The sequence below is a fragment of the Rhipicephalus microplus genome, chromosome 2, assembly GCF_043290135.1.
Source record: "Rhipicephalus microplus isolate Deutch F79 chromosome 2, USDA_Rmic, whole genome shotgun sequence".
In the NCBI taxonomy this organism is placed as follows: Eukaryota; Metazoa; Arthropoda; class Arachnida; order Ixodida; family Ixodidae; genus Rhipicephalus; species Rhipicephalus microplus.
The window spans coordinates 260378621-260395566 of NC_134701.1; the positions used below are offsets into that span (position 1 = coordinate 260378621).

The 16946-nt window shown below is 45.6% G+C and overlaps 1 protein-coding gene across 1 annotated transcript; it reads left to right on the forward strand.

Moving 5' to 3' along the window:
* The first annotated feature begins 391 nt into the window (after positions 1 to 391).
* LOC142794739 (uncharacterized) lies at positions 392 to 4592 on the forward strand. The gene is made up of 3 exons (XM_075885939.1): positions 392 to 397; positions 938 to 1159; positions 3526 to 4592. The coding sequence occupies exons 1-3, from the start codon at positions 392 to 394 to the stop codon at positions 3730 to 3732; spliced, it is 435 nt and encodes a 144-aa protein (XP_075742054.1). The 3' UTR covers positions 3733 to 4592.
* Positions 4593 to 16946: the final 12354 nt, after the last annotated feature.

The window sequence follows — 16946 nt, forward strand, 5'->3', positions numbered from 1 at the left end:
AAGGTACAGTTGAGCACAAACAGCTTACAGTTACATAGATATCTGAAAACGTGTGTCCGCCGGGAAAAGAAATGAGCGCATTTTTATCGAGTGTCGTCAGTGATGATGATCACAGCACGAACGTTAACGCGCTCACACATCTTGCCTGTCAAGATGACCTGTCAGGTGTCTCCGAAATGTTTACATCACGGCTTATGCTGCACTTATGGGCGAGTCCTGCGCGGCCCCGTATGTGGCTCATAATAAAGACACGTGGTAACTCTTTTTGGGGTATCTGGAGTGTCCGACGAGCGTGTAAAGAACACCAAAGAAAGTTAACATGTCTATCAAAAGAGTCACCGTGGTGGTCTATAGCGATCATGGTTCTCACCTCCGTCTAAATTCGGCAGCCATGGAGGTGAAATAATTGATTCCCGCGTACTGAGATTTACAGGGTGAAGGTTGAAAATCCCCAGGTGGGCAGTACATCCGGAGACCTCCAATACAGCGTCGCTCATGGACCTATTGTAGTTCTATTACTGAAAGTCGCAACTATTATTATTTAAGGTTAAACTCTTGGATGCCTCATCAAACGCAAAAATGATGGGAGGTGGGGTCATCAAGAGTGATGCTAAAAACCATCATCACGTGATGGCGTCACAGATTGCCAAGATTTGTGACGTCACTACAGTGTCATGTACCTCGCACAACGGCGATCGCGGATCATGTAGCTGCAAAACCGCCGAGGTTCAGAAAGCTTGTAGTGTTTCCGATCGTCGAGGCGGTGTAGAAATCGACTGATTTAAAAAGATAGATTTCACTTTTCAGTCGTTTTCAGTGGATTTATTAAGGAACCTTGGATTTTTTTTAATTGAAAGAGGATCACGTGTATGCTAAGTCAAAGCTCACAGGAAAGGTCAAAGGGCTTTTTTTTGTATATTCGAACGCTTTCCCACAGGGTGGCCAACCAAAGGCTCCTCCCCCGCCTCTGACCGAACCGGACCGCGAGTTTTTCCGCAAGCTCGAGATGTCGGACACGGCGAGCGGCCTCAACCGCGCGCTCAAGTACCTCGAGTCGAAGCAGTACGGCCTGCGCATGTACGCCGTCGCCGTCGAAGAGGCCAAGAACATACACCGGGACCTGCCACCCGACGCGCGCACGGAGCGGGTGCGCCAGGTGGTACGTCCTCGCAATCGTTCGGAGGGTTGGGCTTCGTGCAACCAGTCGTAGTACAGCTCAACAGTAACACCATTGCGCTGCTAAGCATTAGGGCGCGGGCCCTATTCTCGGCCACTGTGGTCGCTTATACATCGGAGCGAAATCAAGACACACCATTGTAGAGGTTCGGGTGCAAGTTAGGGTATTCCATCGTTAGATAATGTTTACTTCTGAGGAACGCCGTATTTACTTTATTATCGACCGTTGCAGTATGAACAGCACAGATTTTCTGTGACATAACAGCTTGCTCTGCGAGACACTCTTGAGAGAATGAAACAGTTGGCGCACTTGTAAGCCTTTAACTTGTGCGGGCTCTATATAATCGCGCCATGGGCGTCGATGCCGGACCACAATTCCTCAGAACATCGATCCGCTGATTCGAACATGGCGAGCAGGGAACCCGCTCAAAGCAAAGGAGCCGGAAATATATAATGCTCAGCCGCTACAATTAAAAAATGCAGTTCACCCTGGCAGATAAATTCCGCCGGTTATAGCTGTCCCTGCCAATGCCTCGGGCATTTTAGACGATAGTCTTTCTTGGGATACTTCGATGTGGAAATTGTCTGTCCGTCCGTCTGTCTGTCTGTCTGTCTGTCTGTCTGTATGTATGCATGTATGTATGTATGTTGATTTGATTGATATGTGGGGTTTAACGTCCCAAAACCACCATATGATTATGAGAGACGCCGTAGTGGAGGGCTCCGGAAATTTCGACCACCTGGGGTTCTTTAACGTGCACCCAAATCTGAGTACACGGGCCTACATTTCCGCCTCCATCGGAAATGCATGCATGCATGCATGTATGTATGTATGTATGTATGTATGTATGTATGTATGTATGTATGTATGTATGTATGTATGTATGTATGTATGTATGTATGTATGTATGTATGTATGTATGTATGTATGTATGTATGTATGTATGTATGTATGTATGTATGTATGTATGTATGTATGTATGTATGTATGTATGTATGTATGTATGTATGTATGTATGTATGTATGTATGTATGTATGTATGTACGTACGTACGTACGTACGTACGTACGTAGTATGTATGTATGTATGTATGTATGTATGTATGTATGTATGTATGTATGTATGTATGTATGTATGTATGTATGTATGTATGTATGTATGTATGTATGTATGTATGTATGTATGTATGTATGTATGTATGTACGTACGTACGTACGTACGTACGTACGTACGTACGTACGTATGTATGTACGTATGTATGTATGTATGTATGTATGTATGTATGTATGTATGTATGTATGTATGTATGTATGTATGTATGTATGTATGTATGTATGTATGTATGTATGTATGTATGTATGTATGTCAATCGAGTGAGCTACCAGAGCGAAAGTTTAGGCCCTTGTTGAGTGACAACACATCTTAATGTCCTGCATGATTGCGTTCATACTAGTGAACATCGTCAATAAAAAAGCAAAAATTATGCATATTTTGGCGCAACATCAACACTTGAATATTATGTAATCTGCTCCTTTGCTTTTAAAATGGATATTTACTTATTGCTATTGCAATAAAACACAATGTAGTCAACCTGGGCGACAGATACCACCGGTGGCAGCTGTTATTATTTGCTTCCACTCAACACCTACCTAGCAACGTAAGCAGCTACTCTATGATCAGTCACTGTCATGACTAAATTAGAGTGACGGTGTATTCAGACAATACCAAGAGCCCGATGAACGAAAGAGCGGATTTTTCTTACGCTTCGCTAAAATAACACAGCGCTGTTACATATATTAGATGCTTCTAGAAAACATTCGTTTCTTGACATTACTGCCAGATGGCGTCCAGATGTCACGCAGTGTTTCCAGACAATAAACTATCGTCTTTCGCCTACCCTTGCAGTGAAGCACGCAGGTACGGGGCCCATTTTTTAAAACTTGATGCTAAAACGCACAGTAACTTATTAAAATGCATGAAATGCGGCCACTGGTACTCGAACCCGTGCCCTCGTGCTTAACAGCGTGACGTCATACACACTGAGCCACCACAGCATGTCGATGAAGAACCGAAAATACTCAACAAAATGGAAGAACTATTTCAGGAGAATAGGAAGTTGGGCGAATTGTTATTGAAAATTTCGATGTTAAGAGAGAAGGGCAAGGACAACAAAAAAGAACCGGACGCTCATCCTGTATTTCTCGTCTTCGTTCTTTTCCCTTCGCGCTGCAGTTTTAGAATATGCTAAAATTAAACGTGCAACGCACATAAATTAATCGGCTCTTGACGGAGTCGTACAGGTGGCCTCGCCGAGAACGCTTCCTGCTAATCGACTTACTTCCTCGCAGTACCACCGAGTGAAAGCCGAGTACGAAAGGGAGAAAGAGGAGCGAGAGAAGGCGCAAGCTAGGGCCAAGGCACATCCGAACGATGCGGGATCGGTGGCGCAAGCTGCCGCCGCCGAAGAGCGGCTCAAGAACATCAACCTGCTGCTACTCTACTACGCTTCGGGACTGAAGCACATCTACGAGGACCACGAAGCGAAGAACCCGTGATCAATCTTTGTCGACGAACATCCTTATCGTCACTTTGATGCGTTACTTCAATGCGACGTGTGGTTTTTAGGCGAGCGTGCATGCACGCTCTGATAAGATGACCGCGTGATACAGCGCATAGGCGAGCATTCAACATTAAAAAAAAGCACTTTTTTATCATTGCACTAAATTAGATTTTCGAGGGGCGCGTGCTCACAAAATCTCATTATCATCATCATCAGCAGCAGCCTGACCACGCCCACAGCAGGGTAAATGCCTCTCCCGTGAACCCATGATCGCGATATCTAATTACCTGCAATTCAATTATTTTCATGATCAATGCAGTCCGTTGAACACACTTGTGTATTGAGGCTAAATACATGTTATATGCCCAAAAATTATTTACGTCAGTGTGAGTGCACGTCGACATACATGTCGCTGCATGTATTTAAATTACTCGTATACTATATTTTATTATATACTCTATTGCGCGACAATTTTATAGCAACAGCGATCTTCAATGGTCTGTTTGAATCATCTAATGACGACTACCATGAATAAAAACCGGCAGGTCCCAAGTATTGGGGCCTTACATGAAGCCATCGACAAGAGTTATGATGCACATAGCGTGTTTGTAATTATTTACATGTCAGAGCCCATCAATCATGTTTTCATACAACCACGTCACGCAATACCAATTTTGGTGTGTATCGATCAAGCAAAACAGCCGCTAGCGTACCGCGAGCTTGGCATGCAAGTCATGTTTTCAATGGCAGGGATGTCATTATTTACATGTTAAGACTTGTTATTATTTAGTGTGATATTCTGACCTAGTTCGTACATGATGTGAAAGTGAAGGGTTTTAGCAAGTTCAGACGGGAGTAAAGAAGAGAAAAACGCGCAGGACAAGGCTGCATTTACAACTTAAGTGTATTAAAAAACGATATTCTCTGAAACACCACGATGCATGCGTAAAACAAAAACGGACAAAAGCATCATGTCGACCTACTAACACACACAACGCCCATACTAACACGTTCTACGCCCCTTTCCCACCCCCCTCTTTGTGTTAACCGCACCTTAACACGTATGCTAAATGTGATATTTATAGATCCTCCTGGTACTAAAATTATTTATCGGTGATATACGCCGAAGGTTCGCTAACACAATTCAGCGCCGAACTTCCAGATGTGAAAAGCTTCGCCCATTTTTCTTCCAATTTTATTGTGTTCCCTCCCCACAATCAAGACGCTGCCAAACCTCGTGCAATACAAGGCCTATGCCCTCCTGGGCCTTTTGGCAGCAAATTGCGATGTTTCCGCATGCGCTCATAATCGGTCTGTCTGGCCCACGTAGGACCGATCACAGGAGAGAAGTATCTGATACACTATATATACAGACGTCGCGCATTTTGTGAAAATTCAGTTTTTGCCCGCACACACCGCTTGCATCTTTCTTCCATCTTGTAATGCTTTTCCACATCCTGGCCAGTTTTCTGAGCACTACACAGGCAGGCTGACGTCGAAATTATCGGTAAATTATAGAGACGTCCACACGTAGCTTTTGCTCACAATTTTTGGCAGGAAAGCCCAACTCCATGCCCCGCGCCTTAAGCACTGATGGTTGCGATGTGCGCCAACAAACAAAACGATATTGTGAGACGCGACTCGCCATCACGTTCTGTTTCCTACCAGTGATTACTTCAGGAGCTTTAGTGCTGCTGACCAGCAGCACACACTACTGATGAGCCCGCGTCGGGGACCAGTTCGCTACGGCTGCAGCCCATTTCTTGCGACGGTCCTCGTCAAGTGGAAACTGATAAAAACTTACGCTGCCGTTCTTATGCCTTTCAGCACATCCAACCGCGACGCGGCTCGTCGGCATACCGTTTTTTTTTTCTCGTTGCTCGACTGAGAACACCACATGCGCCTTCGAGAACCCGGCAGGGACTGCAACAGGCAGAGCGTCTTTTGCCTACCAAGCAAAACCAAACGCCCGACGACAGCGCCGCCACATTTCCGTGACGTATGTGCGATGGAATTTGTCTATAGCGTTCGGATTCCAATCTCGTTCTATCCCAGGTATCCTTTCCTTATTTTATGCTTGTCACGCCATCGCCACCGACGGCGACGCCGCTCAACCGCGTGAACGGGCACCCAGGAGTTGCACCCTGATATTAAGTTCAAATCAATTGTAAATCAAGTTTGAAACGGGACTGCACTATTTCAAAAGATACCTTGTCCGTGCAATACCAAAACGATGCAGAAGTGCAACGCAGCCCACATTCGGCGAAGAAATGTTTGGCTCGTCTGCTATATTCTCCTTGCGCCATGAACTCTCGTAGGCGTAAGCGAAAGGCGATGTCATTTCTCAGGATGCCTACGCTGCTAATGCGGTTACGAAATACGCAATAGTCATAAATCATCTTGCGAATAGAGAAGTACCCACTGCAGCATCTCTAAGGCAATGTGTGCACCTATGTAGCTGCAGACAATGTTGATGCAGGAACTGATGGTGATGATCAGATTATTATGGTGCCGATAGTGATGATTATAATGATGGTGGTGACTTCATTCGTTGACGAAAGATACCAGCAAATAAAAACATAAAAGAGACAGGGCTTCAGATTCAAGCAACGGCCTGTAGAGCTTGTATAAAGTAGAGCTTGTATAAACCATGTGGCGTGACTTCATATCTATTTATCACCTATTTATAACCATAGCTACACAACAGCGTCATTTATTGAGTAACAAACTGAAATATGTCGGACAGGAATGAAAAACATTGTAAAGAAAGTAAAGATTTCGACGAATTATAACAGTGTTATAACGCTGCGACTGGCTTCTATCGACCCTGCTCAAGGTTTCTATTGCCTAATTAAAACTTTCATATAAACAATTCTGCTTTATATTGCGCTCTGACGTACAAAGTAAGTGCACTGTCAACTCTAACAATCAAACTCACCCATGTGCTAAAAGAGTGCCGTAGAAGCTGCTATATAGTACAATCTCATCTATTTGGCGTGCAATGAATACCACTATTCGAAAAGTTGATCAGCAGAAGTTTTTATTGAGTGACCTCCCAACAGTTATCAAACAACACACCCGTTATTCAACTACACGCCGTATGAGACGCCGTGTGAATTTTTGTTCATAAAATAAAAGCGTTATATAGCGTATCAACAGAATCATGATCGCCCATTCACATTTTTGATGTAAAAAAGCGTCACAGAGCAAAATATCGGGACCAAATGTCTCCCGTGTGATTGGTTTCCAAGTATCACCGTTATCTTCACATAATAACCCTTATTAAGCTCAATTTCGTCAAGAATACAAGATGAGTCAAACTAAAGCTTCCATAGAAAACAAGCGTATTGCCTCTCGTTACTAGCTGAAGGACTATTTTCAGCATCAGAATAAAATACGCGCAACGAGGCCATGTTCAAGACGATATATCAAGCAATATTTTAAGGATTCAGAAGCATAACGTTTTGCTACAAGGATTAAAAAAAAAGGTACGTCCGACTGACACGAAAGACTTGTTCAATTGAAGACGTCAGTAACCTTTAGATGGCGCACCAGTGCGTGCCAACAGTGTGCGTTGAGCGCGTCCAGCTGTGTGGTTTCAGCCGGCCGGCAAATCAGAGAGTGCTTGACGATTCCCGTGAGGACCAGATAGTTGTCTTCGACATAATGCTCGGCCGCAGTGAGCTCCGCCAGCACTTCCGGTTCCGTTTTGCCCGTGACCGCTACGAGGTGACGGAGAAGACGTGAATGCCCCGAGAAGTGCTCGAAGTCCGCCGCCAGCTGCCTGTCGGCTCGGTGCGTCAGCACGAAGTCCGTGGCTCGGTTCAAAGCGGTTCTGTTCCTTCGCTGGGCTTCGAACGCCGGGAAGATCGTGGCGTCGCACGAAACCTTCTTACTGAGGAGTTGGAGCTCCACGATGAACCTGTTGAGCGACATCCCATGGGAAACCTCTTTGACGAACTGAGCCCGATGGGCGGCTTCGAACCCAAGCATGGCGCTTGTAATCGTCCTGTTATGAGCGAACATATACGACAGCGCAGTCACCGTCTCGGGCCTCTCGATTTTGACCAGGCGGACGACCAGGTTCGTGATGGTGTCGTTAGCAGCCAGGGCGTGGAAGACGTCTCGGCAGAAGCCCACGTCCCTGTCGTCCAAAATTTTGAACAACAGCTGTCTGATGGATAGGTTGACCCTGAGCATATGGCAGAGCGCGACTCCTCGGCCCTCGATGTCACCCCGTATGATGAAGCTAAGAAGACGAACGCCCTTTCTCGACGCCAGGGCTTGGCACAGAGGCCCGAGACAGGCTTCCCTCAGTTGGCAGACGTCTCCCAAGCACAGTTCCTCGGGACATCCGGATGGTGAAGTGAGGGCATCAGCTAGACCCACCAAATCGGCGTCAATCCAGGGCAAATGCACCCGACCGTAGCACTTGTATTCGTTCAACTGCTCCGACAAGATTTCCCTGAGAAAAAAAAGAAATATTTGCCCGAAAGATTTGCGGAAGGTCAGTTTGGATGGCACGGTTTGTGCCTGTCCACACACGTTTCGCTCATTTGTATGATGCCTGTTATCCTACAGATAAACCGACCATACCGTAATATCAACTGTTGGCAACCAACGTTTTTGACCTTACAGCCGCATACATGGCTTGTCAAGCAAAACGTTGGCACTTACAGTGATAGGAATCATAATCGATATGTCTGAAGAGAAAAGAAACATCATAACAAGGCAAGTTTTGTGGTCGTGATGCGCTACGCAAGCACCAGTCAACCGCCTTTTCCACGCCGCACTCCCCGGTTTCGGGTAGCACAAAACGCAGAGGCCCTGATGGGCCTTCGCGTTCTTTTCTTTTGCCACGATAGTGTTAAAAACCTTCTTTTGCAGACATTTCGGCGTAGGCATCGTTGGTCGTCAGCAGAAAATCCACATCGTCCATGAGCGGCAATTCGAGGCAAGTAAATTCATAAAAATGCACAGATCCCACGTACAGACAGACAGACAGACAGACAGACAGACAGACAGACAGACAGACAGACAGACAGACAGACAGACAGACAGACAGACAGACAGACAGACAGACAGACAGACAGACAGATAGATAGATAGATAGATAGATAGATAGATAGATAGATAGATAGATAGATAGATAGATAGATAGATAGATAGATAGATAGACAGACAGATAGATAGATAGATAGATAGATAGATAGATAGATAGATAGACAGACAGATAGATAGATAGATAGACAGATAGACAGACAGATAGATAGATAGATAGATAGACAGACAGACAGACAGACAGACAGACAGATAGACAGATAGACAGATAGATAGATAGATAGATAGATAGATAAATAGATAGATAGATAGATATATACGCTCAAAGTCACCGAAGTTCGCTAAGATTAATACAACACGAATATCCTCTATTGGTAATGCTGCGAGGCACAAGCGTAGAAACGCACCAGGCGTCAAGACATGCGCATAGCAAGAGTGAATCTTTTAAAGATCCACCCATTACAAAGCACTCCAATGTATTCAGTCATCAGCAGCTGCGAAAGCACCGACAAAGGGAGCGGCTGCGTAGGTTCGCGCGTTGCATTTAGGGCGCGTACGGGGTCCTTAAAGAACAACCATGACGTAGTGGGAACTTTACAACTGTACTTTCTGTAGGCATTCTAAGGTAGTTTTTAAGGCAAGCATGACAAAGCCGTGCATTTTACGTGTATCTCGAATGCCAAGCGGCGTCTGCGTTCATATGGAACGCTGATCGCGCACAGCCATCAGGGCCAAACCTCATAAGCGCGAAAATGCACGCGACAGCGACGAGCGACGCGACGTAGATCGTCTTCGCGCGATTAGTCACTAGCGCAGGCAAACCTCATTCACGCGACGGCTTCGGCGAGCGAATTCCACTGTTGCTGGCATGAGGCCGTCTACTCCCACCAAGAAAACTACGCAGCAAGCGGTGTGCAATTTAAAAATAAGATAAATTGTGTAATGAAACGGAAAGTGTTTATGAATGCCTTGCAGCACTTTTTTATGTGTACATGCGTAAACATTGCGTTATTTCTTGTTGCGCACACATGAATCGGGCAGGGTCACGTGCAGGGGATCCGTGGCGCATCGGCGAAGCAAACCAACAATGTAGTCTTCGTCTTTTCCGGTTTTTCGCTATTGGCTGCTTGAGCCCAGCACTTCCGGGCGATGAGCGACGGTTTCCAAATCTGGAGAACCGAGCGATCGCGCAAAAACGAGCACGCGACACGTCGCGCGAACGCCCTGTTTCGTCGTTCATAGCATCGCTCGTCGCTGTCGCGTGCATTTTCGCGCTTATGAGGTTTGCTCTTCACTTTCCATTGCAGTGCGGAACGCACATGCCTTACCGGGCTACTTCGCGTAGTTGTACATGGGCAAGAGCCCCGCCTCCGTAGCTTTCCCTTCATTGTCAGGTTGTCCGCGAGTGTAGTTCCATAAAACATATGCGACTGTTCAACATGCACCTGTGCGTACATCGTCTGTACATATCGTCAGCGTAACTTCGTAACGTCTCGCAGAATGAAAAAAAAATTACACCAAAGTTCCCTTCTTTCCGCATGCATCGATCTCTATGGTACGTGGGGCATCGCGGATTCTCTTTCAATTTGTACGTTAAACACGCGCGTGTGCAAACATACACAAGAATGCACAAAAAGAGGATGTGAGGTGGTGGGCGAAGGCGTTCGGTGCCTTCACTTCCTGAAACAAATTGACAACACCCCTGGGCAATGGCGTGCTCTGAATTCACGTGATGCGCTTCACGCACGTAACCTCTTGGCCATGGCTAGTAAATGATGACGTGACCAACTAAAAAAGAATCCGCTAATGCCTTAGCAACATCCCAGAGTATGACTAGCCTAACCGTGTCTGATGCTATGAAGTGCGTTTTGCCCTTGGACTGCCGGACAAAACATGCTCATGGCACGAATGTAACATTCTGGCTAATTGATAAATGTCAAATCATGTCTTCCGGGCCTGTGACCTATTGCACGGCAATTCCGCTCATAAAAACAATGAGAATGAATGCAGCAGTTTCGTTTGTTTGCATTTTTCTTAACTGCAACATGTATGTTGCAATAAATTTTCGAATACTGAATTTTATGCCCCCTAGTTTTCACAAAGTGATGCTGTAACTTGCTGTTCACAACGGTCAAGTGCCTGTGCATGACAGTTAATAAATAATAAATTTAATAACTTGTCATCTATAGCGTTTTGGAGATGACTGTCTTCGTCTCAGCTTTCTGCGTGGTTTGACGCCAAAATAAAATAAACTGTAGACTGGACGCACCAGTGAGACAAGCTAACGTAACCACCTGTGCAGCTCTGAACGTTAGGCACAGACGTCGTCTGGTAGACGGGAACAAGCATAAGCTAAATAACAAAGTTCATACCTTTCTTGCTGCGAAGCTTGAAATTTATCAAATGTAAGCTTCTTCAAGGTCTTGTTCACCGTCAGAATCCTACACAAGGCTGAAATCCCGTTCAGCGGCAGTTCTAATCTCTCCAGCAGAAGCCATTCCAATGTATTGTTCTTCTATAGAGCATCTGACCACTTCTCCATGCTAGCGTAGTCGATCTCAACGTTCTCTATGCGAATGCCGCGAAGGTGAGAATTCTTTCTCGGTGTTGCCGCGATAGCCTGGCCACATTCGGCATCGATACAATTGTACCCGTTCAGCCAGAGTTCCTGCAAGACAGTGTTTCCTTCCAGTGCGAGGAAGTGCTTTGGGCTCGGTGGCCGAATCCGGCATGACCAGAGCGAGTGTTGTCAACGTGGGGTTGTACTTCAAAGCCCTGGCCAACAGAGAAATTTGTGGTTCGAGGACAGGGCCGACAGAGAGCTTGTTCAGGGCATCGGAGGTGCGCACAACCTTCGCAACTGTCTGCGCATCCGGTAGACCTTCGATGAAATCCATGAGCGAACAGATCCTCAACGTCTCGCACTTGACGAGGCTCCCGAGCAGCCTAATGATGTTGCGTGGCACATGATTTATGTTGGTGATGTCGAGCGTCTTGATTGAGCTCGCGTTGCGTCGTAGAAGTTCCTCGACTTCGGCGGCGAACTTGTGTCTGATCGAGCGCGCAATGATCCTCACCGTCTCGAGGTCAGTGACGGCGTCGATGTCTCGCACGACCAGGGTGGCTGTAGGGCGTTCCTCGATTTCCGGACGACGCAAGCTTCGTTTATCTCCGGTCGAGGGACGCAGGCGAATCGGGAAGGGTGTCTCTTCCAGTTAGCGGCCACACGGCAAGGCGCAGGTAGCGCAGAACTCGTCGATGCACCGGTGTTGCGCGAGAATCCAAGAAACTTGAAAAGATGCTCGTCGAGCGGCAGTCATCTTGTTGCCTACGGCTTTCCCCCGTGGTATCGTCGCAGGCGCAATCTTCCCGGCCCGGTCTCAATGATTTCGAAAGCGAGTTCATGCAGCGCTTGGTTCCAGGCTGTCAAGTCGGCGTTCAGCCAGCACTTCTGCTCCGAGTTCACTGCGTCACACTTCCTCTTGAAGTCCAGTTGATGATCCCACAGGCCAATGTTGATAACGTCGTCATGCCTCCCAAGTACTCCGTTTCTCGTCGGGGCAGTCATCGTTCCACAGTAGGCACTACGGCAGCGAACGTTCCTACGCTTCTCGGAGACGCGCGGCTGTCTCGAGCTCACGAGCGCCACGAAACGACGAAACACATTTAGCAGACCAGGCTAGTACCCACTACCAGTATGGGCATCCCTTTAAATGGGTGGTATTGGGTGATTGTGTGCACAGCTAAGCCTGACAATGCGGAGCTGCCCAAGTTCTTGTTATTGCTATGACTTCGTTCATATCCGCTAGCTTTTGTGCATGGAGCGGTAGATCACCGGCCGAGATGATAGTCCTTCATGGGTGCAATCGCGCAACAATTCCTTTTCCGATGGCAATGCTTTTCGCGCTTGGTCAGTGGTCAGAAAACGATCCGTCCGCGTTATGAAAGCGATCAGCCAGCCGCTAGTGGTGGATAAGAAAAGCATAGCAAAAGGCATCGCTCCACGATAACACCCCGTAGCGTAGAAAAACAAAAAAGTCTTTACCGTTAGTGAAACAGCGGCACGTCATGCGACGACGCAGGTGACAGATGTTCCCTTTAACAAATGATAAATATAAGCAAACGGGTCATAATTTGCTGTCAGAAAGAAGAAACTTTTGGCACGAGACGCAAGCATGCGGCACGACACGCGAGCATGCGCCGTCGCGTGTGGACAATGCCGACGCACGACATCGTGCGATTAAGAAATGCTTAAAAGTTCAAGCCCCTCTTGCGTGGTGACGTATTTGGCTGTACAGTAAGTGTGGGGAGGGGGTGCTGACTGCTTGTACTTTTTCAGGCAGCATAGTGCCTTAAAACTGTATACTTAATGTTCTTGCTGCACAAAATATCCACCTCTTGAAGAATGGTTGATATGCCTGCCCCGCCGCGGTGGTCTAGTGGCTAAGGTACTCGGCTGCTGACCCGCAGGGCGCGGGTTCGATTCCCGGCTGCGGCGGCTGCATTTCCGATGGAGGCGGAAATGTTGTAGGCCCGTGTACTCAGGTTTGGGTGCACGTTAAAGAACCCCAGGTGGTCAAAATTTCCGGAGCCCTCCACTACGGCGTCTCTCATAATCATATAGTGGTTTTGGGACGTTAAACCCCACATATCTATCTATCTATGGTTGATATGCCGGGATTAACGTCCCAAAACTACCATACGATTACGAGAGACGCCGAAGTGGGGGGCTCCGAGAATTTCGACCACCTGAGATTTTCTAACGTGCACCCAAATCTGAGCAAATGGGCCTACAGCGTTCTTGTCTCCATCAAAAATGCAGCCGCAGCCGCCGGGATTTGATCCCGCAACCTGCGGGTCAGCAGCCGAGTACATTAGCCACTAGACCACCACAGCGGAGCATATCCACCAAGATGAAAATGCTATTCATGTTGCTGTTCAAGCCGCCGATGCTGTTGTTGTAAAGTAGAGCAGACCCTAGAAATCGTGGCTCATACCTCCACAAGGGGATTGTACGCGAAGGGTTTTAACACGATAGCATTAAAGAGCTCATTTCGCGAAAATTCCGGAGCCGGCATCGTTGGTTGTGAGCTGAAGATCGTCATCTTGTCCGTCACTGAAAAATGGATAAATATGCAAATGAAATAAATAATAAAAATTTCCTTATCTAACTGAGGATCGATCCCAGGCCATGTGCGGGGCAAGCAGGTGTTCCACAACGCAGCTACGCGTCTTCGCATATAATTATAATAAATACTATGACAACCACGCGTCTGCTGAGAAATACTGTTAAAAGAACTTCCTCTGCTCGGAAACGCAGTGAAAATGAAGTTCATGCTTTCCAAACACACGTGTCCTGTATACAGGCTTCACAATACAACATGTAACATTGCAGCAATATTGCACAAGCGTATGCACTTGCCATCAGTTGTCGAAACATATGATTACCTTAAAGACTTCGTGGTTTAAAGTTGGCTGTTAATGATGAAGTAACACACAAATATTACTGTTACAAAGAAGGCATTTCGTGTATGAAATGTACGTGCAACAAAGAGTAATGCAATATTCTCTGGAAATTGATTGATTGATATGTGGGGTTTAACGTCAGGTCCACGCTGAACGCGCCACAGTGAGAGCGAATGTTGAAAGAGCGGCATTTCTAGAACCAGCCCTAACCCCCCTGGGGCTACTATATAAGTACGCTTGCAAGGTATCCTACGCAAGAAATAAAAATATCTGTCAAGTTTGGGAGCGAGCACTACTTCATTATTGTTCATTATTCAGAGAAGCGAGATACCCGCCACGCAGTTGCTAGGCATCAAGTGCACATAGTTGATGCAGTGGCGGCCCATAGAGAATAATTTTGGCCGAGACCTTTGTAATGGGTTGGGAGCATTGAAAGATGACTCGCAACGAAATTCGTATTGTTTGACGCGTGATTACATAATTCGCATTGGGTGATGCATGGTTGTCAATTTTTTTTCCTCTACTGTGCTATATTACGCATGTTAGTGCTATTTCTTCCCGACATAACGCCTGCGTAGCGTCTCCTTGAAACAGAGTTTTGAGCACCGGAATGGCTTTGTAATGTTTAGCCTGACATGAGACCACCAGCTGAGTATCTTAAAGAAAGTATAGCAGATTTATCAAGGAAGAAAAAGTAAATGAATGTGTTCCTTTATGGTTACAAATGGTACAAGCCCCGCTAACTAAGAAGGAATTTTAAGCCCCAATATTCTTTGTCAGTGCTTGACGACCGCGGTAGCGTTTGTTGTAGCACCCAACCATGGCACCCGTACACACGTACGGGCGGATGGACTGACGGATGTAAGCACGGACGGACGCATGGATGCTTCACTCCACTCATCATTATTCACTCTGTGAATATGCTGTGATGTTTTTAGTTTATTCTTTTGTTGAGATTTCATTGACACATTCATTATAAAAACGAACACACGTACTTTTTTCTATCGTCTTGTATCAAAGAACTAGAAAGATAAATAAAAAAAACAGGTAGACAACAATGATCATTGCCAGTTTGCAACCAAACATGCAAATTAGCGAACATGAACGGCACATTCACATTATGCCACAAAAGTACTCTTTCTGCTTTTGATACAACTCGTGAATTTTCGTTTATGCACTCACTCGATCGCCATGCTGGCCTTAATTATCGCGCTTGATTTATAGTCTCCATAGAGCTTGGTAACGACCACTTATTCAATTACGTATTTCTGCCATTAGCAGGAGAGTTGTGACTTAGGCTAGTTAGTTATTGACGATCGTCTAGAAGAGCGCATGTGCCAAAAATAAACTATTAGGACGAAAGATAGTACTTTGTCCCTTTTTCTTAGTTCAACCCTTGTCTGTGCGTTCTTTGCACTTTCTGTTTAGACAAAAATAAAGAAAAGTGAAGGTGATGCCACTGACTGAACATCAGCGGCAACACAAAGAACTGAGTGTTAAATCCATGAAGGAATAAGACGATTAGAGTGTTGTGACACGCAAAAAAAAGAAATATCTGAAGCTAAAACGGCGAAACATTTTTCCGTCAAAGTACACGAAACAAAAAAAGACAGTTTCCCCAGCGAGAAGAAAAAGGTAAACACAGCAAAGTCCGCTTTCTGATGTACGCGACAAGATAACAGCTCAAGTCTCGTGAACATCGATTTCAAATCAATCGACGCCTTTCCGCCTTTTTCTATAGCGTCGCCACAATTTTCGTTTCTATTTATTTATCTGTTCTGTGTTTCTTCGCAGTAAACTTACAGGTTGTTTTGTGTGTGTCTACACTGACGCACAAAACAACGAGCCTACCAACAATTATTGAAAAAGATCGAATTTTAACCATTTTTTTTCTTTTTGGTGTGGCGGGTGAAATACAGAGAAGGTAATCTAAAGGTCAAGTGAACCAGCCATGTAATGTAGCCCCAAATTTTGGGATTAAATATAAACAAATAAAAACAAAAAAAACTTTCGAACAAAGAAAATGACACATTTTTTACTGAACAGAACAATTTTAGTGCAAAATAATGTTAGATAAATTTTAATCATATTGTAGTATTAGTTACTGATATATAGCGTAAATATTGTAACTAAATGTTCGACCTCACAGAATGGCAAAGGATGTTAGATTCAGTCGTCGGTATAATAACGAGGTGATTAAATGCATAAATTATCGCTGCTGAAACACAGATCATCGAGGAGGTTGAGCGTGTGGTGTATCAAGCGATGACTTTGTATTTTCTTTTATAGTTAAATCTGACCCTTAGAAACGTACGAAAATGTGCTCCTTTCAGTACCAGCTTGCGATGTGAAACGAAAAAAACAACAACAAAATCAAACGCCGGGAACATCTGTACGTATTGTATACGCTACCTTTAGGTCATATATATGCAGTACGATCAGTTCGCGAAAACGTTCCAAAGTACGGTGAACGTTCAGTTAACGAAAAGGTCCAAAATGTCTATTGCACCGCGAAGAAATGCTCACGTTTCTTTTGGACTGGGCGACGCACGTTGAAAGAAGCACGTAGGAGAAGCAGTAATACATTAGCTACACGTCATCATTGTAGTTGACGACTTGCCTATAACAAAGAAAGATGAAGCTATTATATGCACCACATAAGTTGTTCATTGCCAAGCGCCT